The sequence below is a fragment of the Cutaneotrichosporon oleaginosum genome (genome assembly GCF_008065305.1).
Source record: "Cutaneotrichosporon oleaginosum strain ATCC 20508 chromosome Unknown ATCC20508_contig04, whole genome shotgun sequence".
In the NCBI taxonomy this organism is placed as follows: Eukaryota; Fungi; Basidiomycota; class Tremellomycetes; order Trichosporonales; family Trichosporonaceae; genus Cutaneotrichosporon; species Cutaneotrichosporon oleaginosum.
The window spans coordinates 1,036,736-1,052,172 of record NW_027072173.1 but is presented as its reverse complement, the minus strand read 5'-3'; the positions used below and the strand labels follow the sequence as shown (position 1 = coordinate 1,052,172).

The 15,437-nt window shown below is 61.7% G+C and overlaps 8 protein-coding genes across 8 annotated transcripts; 3 read left to right on the top strand and 5 right to left on the bottom strand.

The window, feature by feature from the left end:
* Positions 1-136: 136 nt before the first annotated feature.
* Positions 137-1,367, bottom strand: COLE_04871 (uncharacterized protein; the record flags this gene model as incomplete). The annotated part of the gene is made up of 3 exons (XM_018421214.2): positions 137-585; positions 642-1,078; positions 1,111-1,367. 3 exons carry the CDS (start codon positions 1,365-1,367, stop codon positions 137-139), a joined length of 1,143 nt encoding a protein of 380 aa, XP_018280816.1.
* Positions 1,368-1,895: 528 nt separating this feature from the next.
* COLE_04870 (uncharacterized protein) lies at positions 1,896-2,075 on the bottom strand (the record flags this gene model as incomplete). Its single annotated transcript, XM_018422402.2, has 1 exon — positions 1,896-2,075. The coding sequence occupies one exon, from the start codon at positions 2,073-2,075 to the stop codon at positions 1,896-1,898; it is 180 nt and encodes a 59-aa protein (XP_018280817.1).
* A 626-nt stretch (positions 2,076-2,701) lies between these two features.
* COLE_04869 (uncharacterized protein) lies at positions 2,702-4,462 on the top strand (the record flags this gene model as incomplete). Its single annotated transcript, XM_018422403.2, has 1 exon — positions 2,702-4,462. The coding sequence occupies one exon, from the start codon at positions 2,702-2,704 to the stop codon at positions 4,460-4,462; it is 1,761 nt and encodes a 586-aa protein (XP_018280818.1).
* A 488-nt stretch (positions 4,463-4,950) lies between these two features.
* On the top strand, positions 4,951-5,993 carry COLE_04868 (uncharacterized protein; the record flags this gene model as incomplete). Its single annotated transcript, XM_018422404.2, has 2 exons — positions 4,951-5,254; positions 5,419-5,993. The coding sequence occupies 2 exons, from the start codon at positions 4,951-4,953 to the stop codon at positions 5,991-5,993; spliced, it is 879 nt and encodes a 292-aa protein (XP_018280819.1).
* Positions 5,994-6,317: 324 nt separating this feature from the next.
* COLE_04867 (uncharacterized protein) lies at positions 6,318-8,593 on the bottom strand (the record flags this gene model as incomplete). The annotated part of the gene is made up of 3 exons (XM_018422405.2): positions 6,318-6,530; positions 6,569-7,589; positions 7,623-8,593. 3 exons carry the CDS (start codon positions 8,591-8,593, stop codon positions 6,318-6,320), a joined length of 2,205 nt encoding a protein of 734 aa, XP_018280820.1.
* A 636-nt stretch (positions 8,594-9,229) lies between these two features.
* On the bottom strand, positions 9,230-10,557 carry COLE_04866 (uncharacterized protein; the record flags this gene model as incomplete). Its single annotated transcript, XM_065626372.1, has 3 exons — positions 9,230-9,541; positions 9,590-10,367; positions 10,400-10,557. The coding sequence occupies 3 exons, from the start codon at positions 10,555-10,557 to the stop codon at positions 9,230-9,232; spliced, it is 1,248 nt and encodes a 415-aa protein (XP_065482313.1).
* Positions 10,558-11,254: 697 nt separating this feature from the next.
* Positions 11,255-12,825, top strand: COLE_04865 (uncharacterized protein; the record flags this gene model as incomplete). Its single annotated transcript, XM_018421215.2, has 3 exons — positions 11,255-11,474; positions 11,511-12,058; positions 12,097-12,825. The coding sequence occupies 3 exons, from the start codon at positions 11,255-11,257 to the stop codon at positions 12,823-12,825; spliced, it is 1,497 nt and encodes a 498-aa protein (XP_018280822.1).
* Positions 12,826-13,246: 421 nt separating this feature from the next.
* COLE_04864 (uncharacterized protein) lies at positions 13,247-14,701 on the bottom strand (the record flags this gene model as incomplete). Its single annotated transcript, XM_018422407.2, has 5 exons — positions 13,247-13,595; positions 13,724-13,811; positions 13,853-14,023; positions 14,066-14,338; positions 14,437-14,701. The coding sequence occupies 5 exons, from the start codon at positions 14,699-14,701 to the stop codon at positions 13,247-13,249; spliced, it is 1,146 nt and encodes a 381-aa protein (XP_018280823.1).
* Between the last annotated feature and the right edge of the window lie 736 nt (positions 14,702-15,437).

The following is a 15,437-nucleotide window of genomic DNA, read 5'->3' as shown; positions in this document are numbered from 1 at the left end:
TTGTTCATATACACACATATCGACGGCAGCTGGGCTACGGGCGGCGCAACGCGCAGTCTGCTTTGTATCCTTGCCGCTGGCTTGTAGCCCATATGCATCGGTGTGGAGAGAGGAAGCGGCTGGATATTGTACAACGTTAGGTGGGGGTGGGTAAAAGCCATGTCCCAATCACGGCCGAGGGCGTGCATCCATCTCCACATGGCGGGTACCATGTGGGCTGCACGGGCACGCTCGCTTTGCCCGTCATGAGCGAGGCCGGCGCCGGGTCGGCAGTACATGTCGGTGCGATGCCGCTCTGACCACGTGTGATAGCACTCATGGTGGCAGTGGGGTGCGAGACAGCCTTGATCACGACGGGCACGAACCCGCCGGTCTGCACCTGGAAAGAGGGGAACCCGATGGCATTAAAGAACGCGTGGATGACCCCCGAGTGCGCCGTGATGCTGATGAACGTGCGCGCGTCGCGCGCAAACATCTCGTTGAGCGCCATGCGCATGCGCACGGCGCGCTGCGGCTCCGTCTCGATATACGTCGCGTCCCAATATGGATCGTGCTCCGTGAAGCTGGGCTCGAACGTGAATTCGGCTGGCGTCAGTCTCCGATTAGTGGGGATGAGGACGTGGGGGACGGGGGCAACGCACGGAAGGCCTCGGCGATCTCGCGCTTGCTCCGCCTCTGGTCGCACGTGTGCAATCCAATGTTCTCGCGCCACTGCTCCATCACGACGGGCATGAAGCCCTTGTGCAGCAGGATATCGGCCCACGTAATCCGCAGCGTCTCTGCGGCGCGGCTCAACGGGCTCGAATACAGCACTTGGGGGAGGGGCACGCCGTCCGCCATCTGCGCCTTCCATCCGTCGCGGGCGCGCCGCGCCTGCTCCCGCCCCAAAGGGGTGAGGGGCGGGTCGGGCCCCCACATGAGCTCCCCGTCGCCGGGGAGCAAGGACCAGAAGCAGTTCCACGCCGGCGTGCCGTAGTGCGCCTCAGCGACGTTGTGTGTGCCCTCGCCGTGCCGCGCGACGTACAGGACCTTGTAGGTCGTGTGTGCGTCTGCGTGTTTGTTGAGGCGGGTTATGTGTCTGGTGTCAAAGGATGGGCGAGGGAGGCGTACTCTGTGAACCGAAGCCAGCGGTCCGCGCCTTTGTAGAGCAGCCCAAAGCTGTCGCGCAGCATGTCGTAGCCTTCGGGATCGAAGTCGGGCTCGGATTGGCGGAAGAGGCCAGTGACGACGGTATAGTTTGACGGCGCGAGGGACTTGCCGTGGTACGGATCGGTGCCGTTTCTGGAGAGGAGGGAGGGGAGGGAGGAGGGGGAGGAGGAAGAGGAGAGGGAGAACAGTATGGGGAAGGAGAGGGGTGCGCAGAGCATCACGAGGGCGGTACAGAAGGCGGCGAGGGTGAGGAGCTGGTGGCAGCGGTAAGCGCGGGAGCGGGGTGGGTGGGCCATGAGCGGACCATGGATGTCGGAGGCCTTCTCGGCCAGCGAGGGAGTGTGCGGTGGGCCGGGCATGGTGGTGCTTCAAGTGACTGACAACAGAAGGAGAGTGTGAGTACAGATGTACTGCTACATACATCAGTGCCGATCGAGTGTGGGGTGTGTGGGGTACCTGGGACACGTGATTCCAGCCATGGTGGAGACGGTGTCGATCGTCGTCAACTCTGCACTCGCGCAGCACGCGTACAAATGATCCCAAGCACGCTGGATCACTGGAATAGGCACCTGTACCAGTGCAGGCTCTGCCGTGAGTCGCGAACGCCGAGAATGGAGCCGGCGAATGCTGTCGCGGTCGGGCAATCAATGACCTGGTCTCCATGTGAGAGCCTGCGTCGCCAACATGCCAACAAGGCCAACAACACTTGTTATTAGCCGCAAACAGACGTCATGAGATGCATTCCGTCAAAAGCTGGGAAAGCCATGATTGAGCCCAACGTCATCGTTGATTAAACAAATACTCTGGCGGCGCGTGACTGATTTCGAGGCAGGCATGCTAGGCAGCTGCCTCGATTCGGCATGGAGGCAGCTGCAGGCATGCACGAGGTCAAGCAGAGGACACGACTGCAAATCAAAGCTCGCCATGAGCTGCTTGCCGAGTCAGGTGGCTGATGATTGAGCAATAATGAGCAGAGAGAGAGAGTGAGAGAGTTGATGAGATTGGCCGAGAGATGGACGAACGACGTCACTGTCAGTTGTCAATTTGCCACCGAGGTTGAATCCTAATCACTGGCTAATGGAGAGCAGAATTTCCTAATCATCGGCCCCTCTGTATGACTGACCCTGAATTGTCCATAGGCTGATGGGTGGGATCCCCGCACTTTGATAATCCAATTCCGTCCCTCGCTCTCTTTTCCCCTCCTCTGCCTTCCTCCCCCCCTCCACATCGCGTCTCCGCTCTCTGCTGGCAGGTCACCGTCCATCTCCTCCTCACCATCATCGCCGTCGTGCTCGCCATTCTCGGCACCCCTCATAGCATAGACACAATACCTCGCATCGGTGATACTCCCACGTCACTCGACCTCTCGTCGCCCCTTGCTCCATGACCCTGGCCTAACGCACAACAATTCCCTTTTGCACACTCTCCTGGACAATTACTCCTCACCACCACACGTCCCATCACACATCTTTCATAAAGCATCACACCAACAAGCTCTCCATCTCTCTCATCTCTCTCTCCTCCATCTCCCCTCCTCCCCCCACTCCCCACCATGCGCCCGCTGGGTTATGACCCACATCCCGCCCTCCCCGGCCAAGGCCTCGCCAGCACAGGCCTTCGACCACCCTCACTCAACCACAACGTCCACTCATCCCCTCTGAAGCGCCCGCTCTCGCCAACACCCGCCCCCGCCTCCCCTCTCCCCCAACATTCTATCCCTTCTATACGCTTGCGACTTATCTTTCGCCAGCAAGACTCTTCCAAAGAGCCCATCACAGCGACCATCACCACCCCTCGATTGTCACCCACGCCATCAGGACCCGCCCCGTCAGACCGCGCAGATCATCCCGCGAAGCGAATGCGTCGAGCTCCCGAACTGCCAAGACGGCCATTAGAAGGAGGCGGCAAACCACGCCGTGGTCGTGGACGTGGTGGTGCATCCGCAGGTGACTCGTCTTTCCATGGCGGCGCTGTCGCTCGTGTGACACGTGCCGAGCGTCGCGCTACCCGCTCGCGAAGAACTAGCGCCGCTCCGGCCACCCTCGAGTCTATCGGGGCCGAGTCCAAGGCGCTACACGACGAGATCAAGCGTCTTCAGCTCCAACTGCGCGACGTGTTGGCCGACGGCAACTGCTTGTTTCGCGCACTCGCGGACCAAGTTTGGGGCGAGCAGACTCGCCACGCCGAGGTTCGCCGGCTGATTTGCGACGAACTCGCGCGTAATGAGGGAGAACTGCGAGATTTTGTTGCAGGGTTCCTCATTGAAGGCGAGACCTACCAAGCCTACGTTGACCGTATGCGCGGATTTGGCGTTTATGGTTCACACATTGAGCTCGTCGCTGCCACCAAGGTGTTTAAACGCAGCATCCGTGTCGTCCTCGCCGAGACGTCTTACACTGTCGACTACAAGGGCGAGATTGAACTGTGCGATGAGGAGCCGACGATAGACGAGGTAGCGGTGTCTGAGACCCCGCCCCAAACTCTGGCGCCAAAGCCCCGGCGCCAGACCCGTTCCAGCGCCCCTGCATCAAAGCCCATCCCGCGACCCCGCGCGGGCCACACCATGCTTTGGGTTGCCCTATTCTCCAGCGCCGAGCATTACCAGAGTGTACGCCGACAGGGCCCCGGCTCCAGCTCAGGGCCGGCCGAGGTGCCGGATTCGCTCGCCATCCCCCACGAGCGTGACCAGAGCGAGGCCGCACAGGCCGAGCGGGCTGAAGGCTCGACCAACGGACATGCACGAGCAACTCCGAGCGTCTCGGACGCCGCTGCGGCGCGTTTCATAGCCGACGGACGAGTGGCACAGGTCATCGCCTCGCTTCCGGACTGGGAGAAGACCAAGATCAGCGACGCCGATGTCGCCCAGATCCTCGTCCGCACAGAAGGCGACGTCAGCAAGGCGATCGACATTCTGTACGACCAGCTCGACGCAGAGTCCGAGACCAACGAGACCAGCGAGGACGTGCGTGCGGGTCCGCAGCCGAACCCGAACACGGGTGGCACTGGCGCCCACGCCATGCTCAAGTATCGCGAGCACTCGCCGTCTCCCTCCACAACCCCCGAGGGGTCGACGTCGCGCACCGCTTCGACGGCCTCAAACGACATGCCGCAGACGCCCCGCTCGGAGCCGTCAACGGCGCCCACCTCGCCCCTCTCCAACGCATCCGAGTACGACGACAAGGACGACAAGGACGACAAAGACGACAAAGACTACGCCTCGCCGCGTGAGCGCGAGCAGAGCACGGACCGCGTCCTGCGCTCCGCCGCCCGCCCTAAGCGCGGCCGCGCGCAGCGCAAGGCTGGCAAGATGTAGAATTAGCAGAGCCCATCAACTATATTGGCCTCTTCATTGGCCTGTTGTATGCATTGTACTATCCACACACGATCCGAGGCGGAGAGTTGTGCTTGGCACTGAGGGGCGGAAGACGGGCGGGGTACGGAGTCGGAGGGGTTGGAGAGGGGACGATGGGTGATCTCTGCGACGAGAACGGCACGCAGGAAGCTTAACATCGAGTCGAGCTCGGCGCTGGCAGACACACGTATCTTCGTTGCGTTGCCCGCTCTTGATGTGTGCTATGACCGCTCGCCTCGACGCCAACGGCGCTGCGATAAGATATCAGCGACCGGCGAAGACACGTTCCAACGCGTTCGCCGAGGATTAACGGACAATCCCGAACCCTCACTCTACGTCACTCCGCCTCGGCATTGCTGCCCACCGTCATCTCATATCTTTCCCTCCTCCCCCCTTCCCCTCTTCTCTTCCCTCTTCCCACTCTCCTCTATCTTCTCTCTCAACCCACCATGTCCCTCGAAAAGGTCTCGGCAAACCGCGTCGCCAACGGCGTCCTGACAAAGTACAAGTTCCCGTCGTCCGCGCTGGGCCTCGAGACGAGCGTCAACGTCTACGTCCCGGACGGGGCGGAGGCGTCGCCCGTGCCCGTGCTGTTTTACCTTGCGGGCTTGACGTGTACCGAGGACACGGGGGCGCAGAAGGGCGGCATGTTCAACTCTGCGGGCAAGCACCGCATTGCGCTCGTGTTCCCCGACACGTCGCCGCGCGGAGCCGGGGTTGAGGGCGAGGACGACGACTGGCAGTTGGGGACTGGTGAGTGGACGTGGTGGCGGGCGAAAGGCAGAGAGGGGGAAAGGAGGAGAGGGAGAGAGAGGAATGGAGGGATGGAGGAGACATGAGAGGAGTGGCAGTGGCGCCGCTGTGCTCGATGCTCGCTCCACGCTCGCCCAACCCTCACCCCACCCCGCTAACCCCAGGCGCTGGATTCTACATCAACGCCACCAACCCCAAGTGGAAGCACTACAACATGTACGACTTGATCGCCAAGGAGCTTCCCGAGGTGCTCGGCGCCGCGTCGCTCGGCCTCGACTTCTCGCGCTTCTCCATCACGGGCCACAGCATGGGCGGGCACGGCGCACTCACCATCTACCTGAAGGACCCGGCACGCTTCCGGTCCTGCTCGGCCTTCGCGCCCATCTGCAACCCCTCGCGCGTGCCGTGGGGCCAGGGCGCCTTCGGCGCGTACCTGCTCACGCGCACGCGCTCGTCCCCGCCCGCCGAGTGGCTGCCGCACGACGCGTCGCACCTCCTCGCGCAGTCAGACGCCGAGAAGCTCAACATCCTCGTCGACGTCGGCACCGCCGACCAGTTCCTCACCGCCGGCCAGCTGACGCCCGAGGCGCTCGAGCAGGCGTATGAGGAGCGGAAGAAGAAGGGACGCAGCGATGACTTCGACCTCCGCCGCCAGGAGGGGTACGACCACTCGTACTACTTCATCTCGACGTTTTCGCCAGAGCACGTCGACTTCCATGCCAAGTACCTCAATGCGTGACGCCAGACGAGTCGCATGTAGCAAGTAGGCGCCGTGCGGCTCACACCGTACTAGATGCAAGGCGTGAAGAGACGAGGTGCAGGGTGGAGAGGCGGTGAGGTAGAAAGCCCTAATTGAGTCGGGTGAAAGCCGAACGTGCTAATTAACACTGTCACGGCGGAAAAGGAACCGTTTAAGACGCAAAGCAACAACACTGCATTACGCACTATAAATAGTGCTGTGGTGTACAAGGTTGTGGAACATCGGAGACTGGTGACAGGCTGAGGCGAGTACAACGCAACAACGATTCAAGACAAGACAGCAGGCCCCTACCCACACCTCGCGCTACATCGCGCTGAGCTGTGCAGCCAAGTCGCGCAGCTGCCGCGCGTGTTGGCGCGATAGATGGGTCTCCGGCACACCGCCCTGGTCGAGCATGTCAGCGACCATCTTGAAGAGACGGATGGCCTCAGCAGGGCCCACGGCGCACATGTCGTCGCGGTGGTGCTTCTGCTCCTTGATCGCGTCCACGAGCACCGTACCCGCAAGCGACGTCATCTGCTGTCAGCCTCCGTCCTTTTCCACCATCCACTCACATTAAGGTAGCACGGGGGGATGAGGGGCAGCTCGTCGCGCTGGGGCCACTTGGAGCATTTCTCCAGGAAGCCGATGGCGGCCTGCGTGCCGATCGTCCACGACGCGATCGCGGCGCGCTTGTCGGCAATGCTCTTCGCACTCGTGCGGTTGACGAGCATGCGCGCAAACTCCCAAAACAGGTTGATGTGGCGCATCCACACCTCGTCGAGGCCGTACGAGTCGAGTGCGGTGCGCCACCACGCGAGGTTCGCGTTCGTGTTGTCCGCGAGGCGCGCCATGCCGCCGGGCGTCGTCTCGGCGCCCCCGCGCCGGTGGTACCAGTCGCGGAGGAGGGTGATGAGGCGCGCGTGGAACGCGAGGAGCACGTCGTTCGGCGGGCTCTCCTTCCCGGCGGGCATGGGGTCGGGCAACAGGATCTGGCAGTAGGGGATGGGGTCGCGCGGCAGCTCGGGCGGGTTGTCGCGCTGCAGCGCTTCGGTCCCGTCGACGATGTAGCACAGGAGCCAGATGCGCGCCATGTCCTCCTGCGTCGCGTCGCGTTTGATGGGGAGCAGGCCGCACACCTCGCCCAGCGTCGGGGGCAGCGGGATCGTCAAGCTCGTCCACCGGATCCAGCCGCGCGCCCACCGGAACGCGTTGGCTGCGATCGCGCTCGCGCTGTCCCGGTCCACCGTGAACATCGCGAGCACGCACGCGCCCACGATCTCCTCCGGCCCAATGCCCAGCTCGGGATCCAGCTCGTCCTCCCCGTCCCCCTCGTCACGCGTGCCCCCACTCCCATTGAGCTGCACGTCGAACGTGCTGATGAAGCTGTCCGCGGGCGAGTTCAGCAGCAGCTGGTTGACCTGCGAACGCAGCGTGTGCTGCAACTCGTGCATGGCCGGGATGCGCTCCGAGCTGATGAAGCACAGCACGCTCAGGATGAACGGCGTCATCACGCATGGCCCGTTGGGGATGTACGGGAACTTGCCGAATTCGAGGCGGTACCCGAATAGCCAGCGCACGAGCTTGGAGTGGAAACTGGAGTTAGCTCGCGCAAATTAAGAAACATACAAGTTGACAAGAATCGTCGCGTCGTCGTTGCTGATTACACCACGCTTGACGATGTTGGGACGGGGATCAGACGAGCCGAACTGGTCGTAGTCCGCGGGAAGAGTGGGCGTGACCACATCGTCCGGCGACACGCTGGGGCGGGACGCGCTGAGCAGACCGAAAGCGCCGCCCGCCAGCGACGGCGTGCCCATCGTCTGGCTGGGCACACTGCCCTGCGACTGCGGTTGAGTTACAAAGCTCGCCGTGTCGACGGGCGAGATGGACGCCTCGTTCGATGTGCTCGAGGTGTCAAATGAGACGAGGCCACCAAGAACGGCCATGGCGCCGTTCTGCGGCGTTTGGAGGGAGTTGGCGCCGGGAAGGCCATTTCGGACGGGGTCGCTGTGCTGGCCATTGGGCGGGTTTGGAGTAATCGACAGCCCGACGTGCATGTCTGCCGGCCGCATGAACGTGGAGCCCGGCGCGCCGTACTGCGCGAAAGAGCTGTCGCTAGAGCCCTTCCGCTTCTTTCCCAACGAGCGGTTGCGCTCAGCAGTCCAGCCCTGGAGTACGGCGAGGTCGCGCTCCGGCGCCTCGTACGTGGGCAGCGGCGGGTCGAGTGGCGGCACGCCATTCTGCGCCATGAGATGGTGCAGAAGATGGTGCACGGCACGGGTCAGGTGCTGGGTCTGCACGGCAATCGCGTTCAGGTCGTTTGCGATGGTTTGCTGATAGTCTTCGTCATGGCCGCGCGGGAAGAAGACGCAGCGCTCCTTGCGCGTGATGCAGCGGACGCATTCTTTGTCGCCCTCCTCGATCATGCACTTCAGTTTGGCGCGGCGGCAGTTTGCACACGCCTTCTGCTTCTTCTCACGGATGAGCACGCTCGGCAGCTCCTCCTTCATCTTCTTCGGGGTCGGGCGCTCGTTGTCGGCCGTGCGCTTACGGGAGGGCTGCGCCCCCGAGTCAAAGTACGTGCGGCTGTCGGGCATGCTGCCGTGCGGCGCCATATGTCCCGACGAGCTATGCAGTTTGTTCGGTTCCGTCATGATAAGCTTCTATTTGCCCGGGAGCACAGCGCTGCGGCGTCAACGTATGACTCGTGAAACGCGGTGGGCGCTGTCAGGCTGTCCTTGATAAGCCGGTCCCACGGGGCGCCGGGTTCGAGGCTGGGTGTGTCGCTCTCGTGAGATGAAGTCCTCGTCTTAACGGCGCGTCGGGCGAAGATCGTCGCGGACGGATCGGAGCGATGCGCTGAGAACGCGTGCACACGAGGATGTGGATGAGATGAGATGCGATTGAGCGAGGACGATGGCCGGCGCCGGGGGATGGGTTATCTAGAGCGGTCTCGGGAAAAACGCCGTTTCCATTTACAGACAATGCTTCTGCCAGGGCTCACGTGAGCCTCTCCGCACTTGCCCCCAACAGCCCCAGCGTTCACCACATCTCATCCCTGGCGTCCCCCACCTCGACCCCGTGGCACCGAGTGAGACCCGAGCAAGCGCTTGCTCACAATTGAGACATTCCAATTCAAGCCAAGATCCGCTCGAGACATGCCTTGAGCGCTGTCGCCGCGCATGTGGCAGATTCATGGACTGCTGTACATTTCCTCGTCATCCAAGTCAAAACTACTTGTACGTCGCGGTGCCCTCTAGCGCCTGGGCCTTGAACGTGTCGAAATCGACGACTGTGTTTGTGTGCCGCGCCTTCTCAGCCGCGAAGACGATGAGATGCGAGTTGAGTACGTCGTCGGGGGTGATTCCCAAGCATTCCTGCTTGCGCTGCACGACAGCATCCACGAAAGCCTTGGAGAGACCAGCGTCGCCGCCGCCGTGCCCGCCCTCGTCCGTCTCCTCGGGCGTATGGGTTGTCCGCTGGCGCGTCCGGAAGTCGTACACTGTAAACGAGCGCATGTTGCCCACGAGCTCGCCCAATGTGCCTTGAATGTAGGTCTGGCGGTCGCACTCAGCCTCGGTGAATGCGCTCATCGTCATGTTGGCCGTCACGCCTCCTTCGTATTCGATGTTGACGACTTGGTGGTCGACCACGTCGTTGCCCGCCTCAAAGACGCACTGCCCATACGGCCCGTCCTTGAGCGCCGCCATCACATTCTCGGGCGTCACTTCGTCCACAAAGACGTCCGCCCACGCCCTTTCCCCCTTCTCGAGGGCGTCGACATAGATCCGCTTTGCGCTCCACACGCACTCAGGCTCTGCGGGGCACTCGAGGCAGCGGGTCGCATCCCCTGCCTCCCTAGGCTTCTTGGACGGCTTGAAGTTGAAGAGGCTGCCAAAAGAGGAGACACGCACAGGCTTGGCACCCGAAAGGTAAAAGCTCAGGATGTCAAGGTCATGACAGCACTTGGCCATAAGCGCAAAAGTGGTCGTGTCTTCGTTTCTCCAGTTACCACGGACGAATGAGTGCGAAAAGTGCACGTTGCCCACAGGCTCTTGGTGCTGGATGTTTACAATTTCGCCCAGAATGCCTGAATCAATGACCTTCTTGACGGCCACATTGTACGGCGAGTAGCGCAACACATGCCCAACGCCAAAGATCGTGGTGGGGGTGATATCGCGGACCATCGAGACGCAATCGGCAATCGCGGTGGCCATCGGCTTCTCCACGAGGATGTGGTAGCCCAGCGCCGCAAAGACATGCACAACCTCAGCATGCAGCTGGTCCAGCACCGCGACAACGACCGCATCGGCAAACTTGGGGCGCTCGGCTACCTCGCGCCAGTCGGCGAACAGCTTGTCCTGCGGCACGCTGGGGTCAGATCGGGCGGAATGGGAGCGCACTGATATCGGCGCGCGAATAGCTTGCGGCGGCCTTCGCGCGGGTCAGCGACGGCGGCGATTCTCGCCCCGTTCTGCGTGCAGTAATGTGCGTAGATGACGCCGCGCTGCCCGCCGCCGAGGACGATGAGCGAGACAGGCTGGGGAGTGTCGGTGGTCATCTCGTTCACGTCGCGATGGGAAATAGACATGGCCCGATTGGCCGGCGTGGGCTATTATAGCTGAGCGCGCTCTAGTCCCATGTGGCCCCTCGTGTAGTGCTGGGACATGGAGTGGATAGCGTGTGCAGATGCGGAACACGGCCTTGTCCGTCGCTCAACACGCCGGTTGATATCGATGGCCAATCCTGAGCGTCGCAATAGTGAGACTTGGCCAGTGGAGCGGAGAGTGTTACGCTCTTGCAACCCTCCACCTTGACGCGGAGATGTGCGAGCGCGGGCGGGTGAGCGGGGCGAGCTGGGCGTGGAGTCAAGGGGAGATATCGAAACGAGAACCGACACTCCTGCGGAATGCACTTCACTACGCGCCGTCGCCGCTTTCGCCGAAACATTGCGTCACACAAAGATGGGCATGTGTGTGTTGGTCCTCCCGGGCCGGGCGGCACGCGACGGTACAGCTAAAAAGCTCTTAACCCTGTTCATTCCTCCTGCACCTGACCTTGACAGGAACGATCTCTTGTTCAGCTCGGCGGACCTAAAGGAATGATGCTTTGCGCCGGCGCGTCGGCGCTTGCGCTTGCGCTTGGCACGGCGACCTCGGCGACGATGTTGGGCTCATGAACGCACTAACAACTCACTCCTCACGCGATACTTAAACACCAACACCGGCCGCTGTTGCCCCCACCTCGGCACGACGACCATGACGCGCCTCTCCAACGTCGGCCAGCGCCTCTCCCAGTTCCAAGTCGGCAAGTTTCGTTACAACTCGCCATGGACGCAGGTCGCGCTCGTGGGCTTTGTGTGCTTCTGCTCCGTGGGCATGTTTAGCGCCATCTCCAACCTCGGCGCGGGCGGCACCCAGGACGTGACGACGAGCAACATCTCCAATGGTGTGCTGTACGGCGTCTTCGCTATCTCCGGTACGCCGCTAACTCCCCTTAAGTCACTGACAATAGGCTTCTTCGCGGGCTCAATCAACAATGTCCTCGGCCCCCGCCTCACCCTCTCCATCGGCACCATGGGCTACTCGCTCTACCTCGGCTCGCTGTGGGCGTTCCAGGTGCACGGGTCCAAGGCGTTCCTCATCGCCGCCGGCGGCATCCTCGGCTTCACAGCGGCCTTGTTGTGGTCGGCGCAGGGCGCCATCATGCTCTCGTACCCGATGGAGAAGGACAAGGGGCGTAGCTTCTCGCTCTTCTGGACCATCTTCTCTATGGGCGGTGTCGTCGGCTCGGGGATCACCCTCGCGCTCGAGGCCAAGCAGTCGGCCGGCGGCGCCGTGTCGACCGGCGTCTACCTCGCCTTCATCATCATCATGCTTACGGCGATCTTCTCGTCGTGGCTCATCCTGCCGCCCAACTACGTCGTCCGCGGGGACGGCACCGTCGTCGAGCTCCAGGCCGCCCTCTCCGTCGCCCGGGAGACCAAGGAGTTCTTCAAGCTCTTCAAGGACTGGCGCATGCTTGCCTTGTTCCCCATGTTCTTTGTGTCGAACTATTTCTACGTGAGCATCCTCACCTCGAGTCACGCGCTAACAAACAGGCCTACCAGGCATCCATCATCTCGGCGATGTTCGTCCCGCGCGCCCGCGCCCTCGCGTCGCTCGTGACCAACGTTGGCGCCGTCATCGGCGCGATCCTCATCGGCCTCCTCCTCGACATGCTCCCCGGCAACCGCCGCAAGCGCACGCTCATCACATTCTTCATCCTCGTGCTCGGCCAGGCCGTGATGTGGGGCTCGGGCATCGCCTGGCAGCGCCAGTGGGAGCGCAAGGAGCATGGTGGGCCCGCCAAGGGTCTCCAAATGGACTGGGACACCGGCAAGGCGCCCGGCATCTTCTGCCTCCTCCTCGGATACTACCTCGTCGACGCGGCGTACCAGGGCCTCGCGTACTACATCATGGGCAGCATCACCAACGACTCATTCCGCCTTGCACGCATGACCGGCTACTACAAGGGCGTGCAGAGCGCGGGCGCCGCCGTCTCGTACGGCATGGACGCCGTGCACACGCCCTACCTTACTTCGGTCATCGTTGTCTTTTGCATGATCATGTTCACGTTCATCACCACGTTCCCCGTAGTCTGGGTCACGCGGTGCTCGGACGAGGAAAAGGAGCAAAAGCCCGAGCACCATGTTTGGGACCTCCCCGCGGCGGCTGACGGGCACCGCCCGTCAATCGCTGTGCCTGGAGCAGCGGAGATTGAGCGCCAAATCTCGCGGAAGGGTTCGATGAGCAAGGACGAGCACGTGCACCGCGAGGACACGGTTTGATATGTCATTGTAGTATTGTTGTCCCGCATATCATGGAATTGTTGCCACCATAAGTCAGCGCCAAGAGGTTTTAAGAAATTGTCGTTAGTTTCGATCTTGGAGCCATGTGGGCCCGCGAGGAATGGCTACGTTGTGGTCCAGACGGTACTTCACACCCAGGGATCAATGCGCTCACAACGGCAATGCTTATTGAATCAGTCGCCGACGTCCGACCAGATAGTGGATCGGCGGAACGAGGCCTTTGGCTGTCCAGAATGATCTGTCAAATCAGACAACTCCGATTAGGAGCTGGCGCACATCAGTAAAGATAACAGCAGTGTGATGTGCGCAGTCGTGTAATGTACACGGCGCATCCATATACTGGCGACCTGGGACGTTGCGCCTCTATACCATATGATTCGATGTTTCGGAACCCCTCACATTACGCCTTGGGCCTTGGGGGCAGGCGCGGGGGTAGCTGCGGGGGCTGTCGGCGAGCTGAAGCAGAAGCCGAAGCAGGCACCTCCGAGTACGCGGGAGGAGCGTCGCGGGGCGGGAGAGGAGGAGGGCCGGCGTTGATCGCGGGCGTATCCTCGCCGTCGTCCTGAATCTCAGGGGGAATGTATGCTGGTCTGGCAGACCACTTGGCCTCGATGCGCTTCTCGGCGGCGACGACCTCGGGCGTGATCTCGAGGCCATTTCCGCTTCCAAATATGCCCACCTGAGAGGGAGCAAGGGGCTGCAAGATGTGGTGCGCAAAGAGGTGCTGGCGCTTCTCGAGGTCGTGGGCCCTGTGGTCAATCCTGATCAAACGGGGACATATTCAGTGTCGATCAATTAGCCACCGGGAGATTGGCCCGTCTCCTCAGTGGTCCCAGCCGCCAGCTTCCTCACGGGCAACCGAACCTTATTGACTCACCACATGGCCGCACCGATGCGGTTCGAGACGCTAAACCACAGCCCAAGAATGGGTATACCCTCAAGAAGCGAGGCGCAGAAACCGAACGCTGCCGTTAGCTCGGGCTACGACAACTTCCCGCCAACGTACAGCGATATGCCCACTTGCGCTCTTCGATCCAGCGCCAAATCTCGTCAGAGCCCATGCGCTTGCCCTGGAAGTATGGCTGGTGGAGATACTCTGCTGTGCCAAGGGCGCGCATGCCGGCAATAGCCAGCGGTGCGAGGAGCGGCAGCGCCGGCGAGAGAGGGAAAAGGATATCTTCAATCAGCGCACAGAAGGGTGTAGCTTTTCAGTGCTTACACTGCCTAATCAACATCTGGCTCGGCCACCATAGCATCCAGCTGACCCAGGGTTCGCGATGTTTCCTCGCTCCCCAGGCGCGCGCCTGCTCGCGCGTCGGCTGCGGCGGCTGCGCCCACTCTTCGTAGTAGCTCTTGCTCCAGAACTCCTCGGGCTTGCCGCGCGATGTGAGCGTGAGGTTGTACGCGCGGCCGCGGGCGATGCGAAGATTCTTCTTGATGAAGAACTTTAGCATACGCGAGAGCTGGGGGAGCAGCCACATGATATGGGTGTCTGGTGTGAGCGAAGGAGCCGGGGAGGAAGGTGCTGTGATGGCTGTCCAGCCCCATAGTGCAACCGCAACATCATGGAGCAGTCACGAAGAGACTAACACAGCACGAGGTCCACACTGAGCGCGACACTCCCGGCGCCGACGCTGACGCGCTCGCCCACGCGCCCGCGCACCATGAAGCGGCGCACAACCCAGTCCATGACGCCCCACCCGAAGATGGCGTAGGCCGCGCCGACGGCGAGGCCGCGGATGGTCGCGTGCTTCAGTTTGGCGACGACGGGGGCGCGGATCGTGGGGTCGTTCCAGAGACGATAGGCGCCCACGACAGTGTACGCCGGCGGGAACGCGAGGAGCTCGGTAGGCATCGTGGGAGATGGGCGGAGGGAGAGTGGGAGAAACGAAGATGAGAGGAGAGGGAACGATGACGGGGGAGGAAGGAGCTCAAGAGCCAAGAATACGCCGGGTGCCGATCGACAGCGCGGAACAGGTCGAGATGACGCACTTGCGGGGCACCAGTGTTAGGAGTAGCATCTGGCAGCGTGCCTAATGACCTGAGTCAAGCACGATATCAATGAGATGTCCTTCAGATGTATGAGCGCATGCACGTACTCGTGGGGCACGCGTCGGAGGATCGGAGTCGATGTCGATGAATGGTGCAGAGCGTGGACAGTAAATGTCGCGAGTGGCAAACTGGGCAGCTGAATGAATTTCGGCAAGATGAAGTGGGGCAGAACATTTCAGAGTGGGTCGGCGAAATCGTCTATCGATTCACTTCAGCCAGACTCAAGCTGCCCACTCCAATTCTCCAGTTTCCAAAGATCCAAAGCTGAGTCTTCCTCAGTTACCGCCACATCCAACCACCGATCCACCGATTCCACCCATCCGTTTCTTGTCCATTTTCCATGATCCATGATCCATGACCCATGATTCATAAGACTCTCTCATGCGATCATGCACATCAGTCACCGAGCAGATCGCTCATCCGCTCATCTTTTGAGATCGCTTCGCATTCGCCGCATTCGCCGTGATCCCCCCGGCCCCCCGACCCCAAATACCGGATGGCTTGCGCGCTCGCAAACTCACTACTGCGCTTTCCCAGAG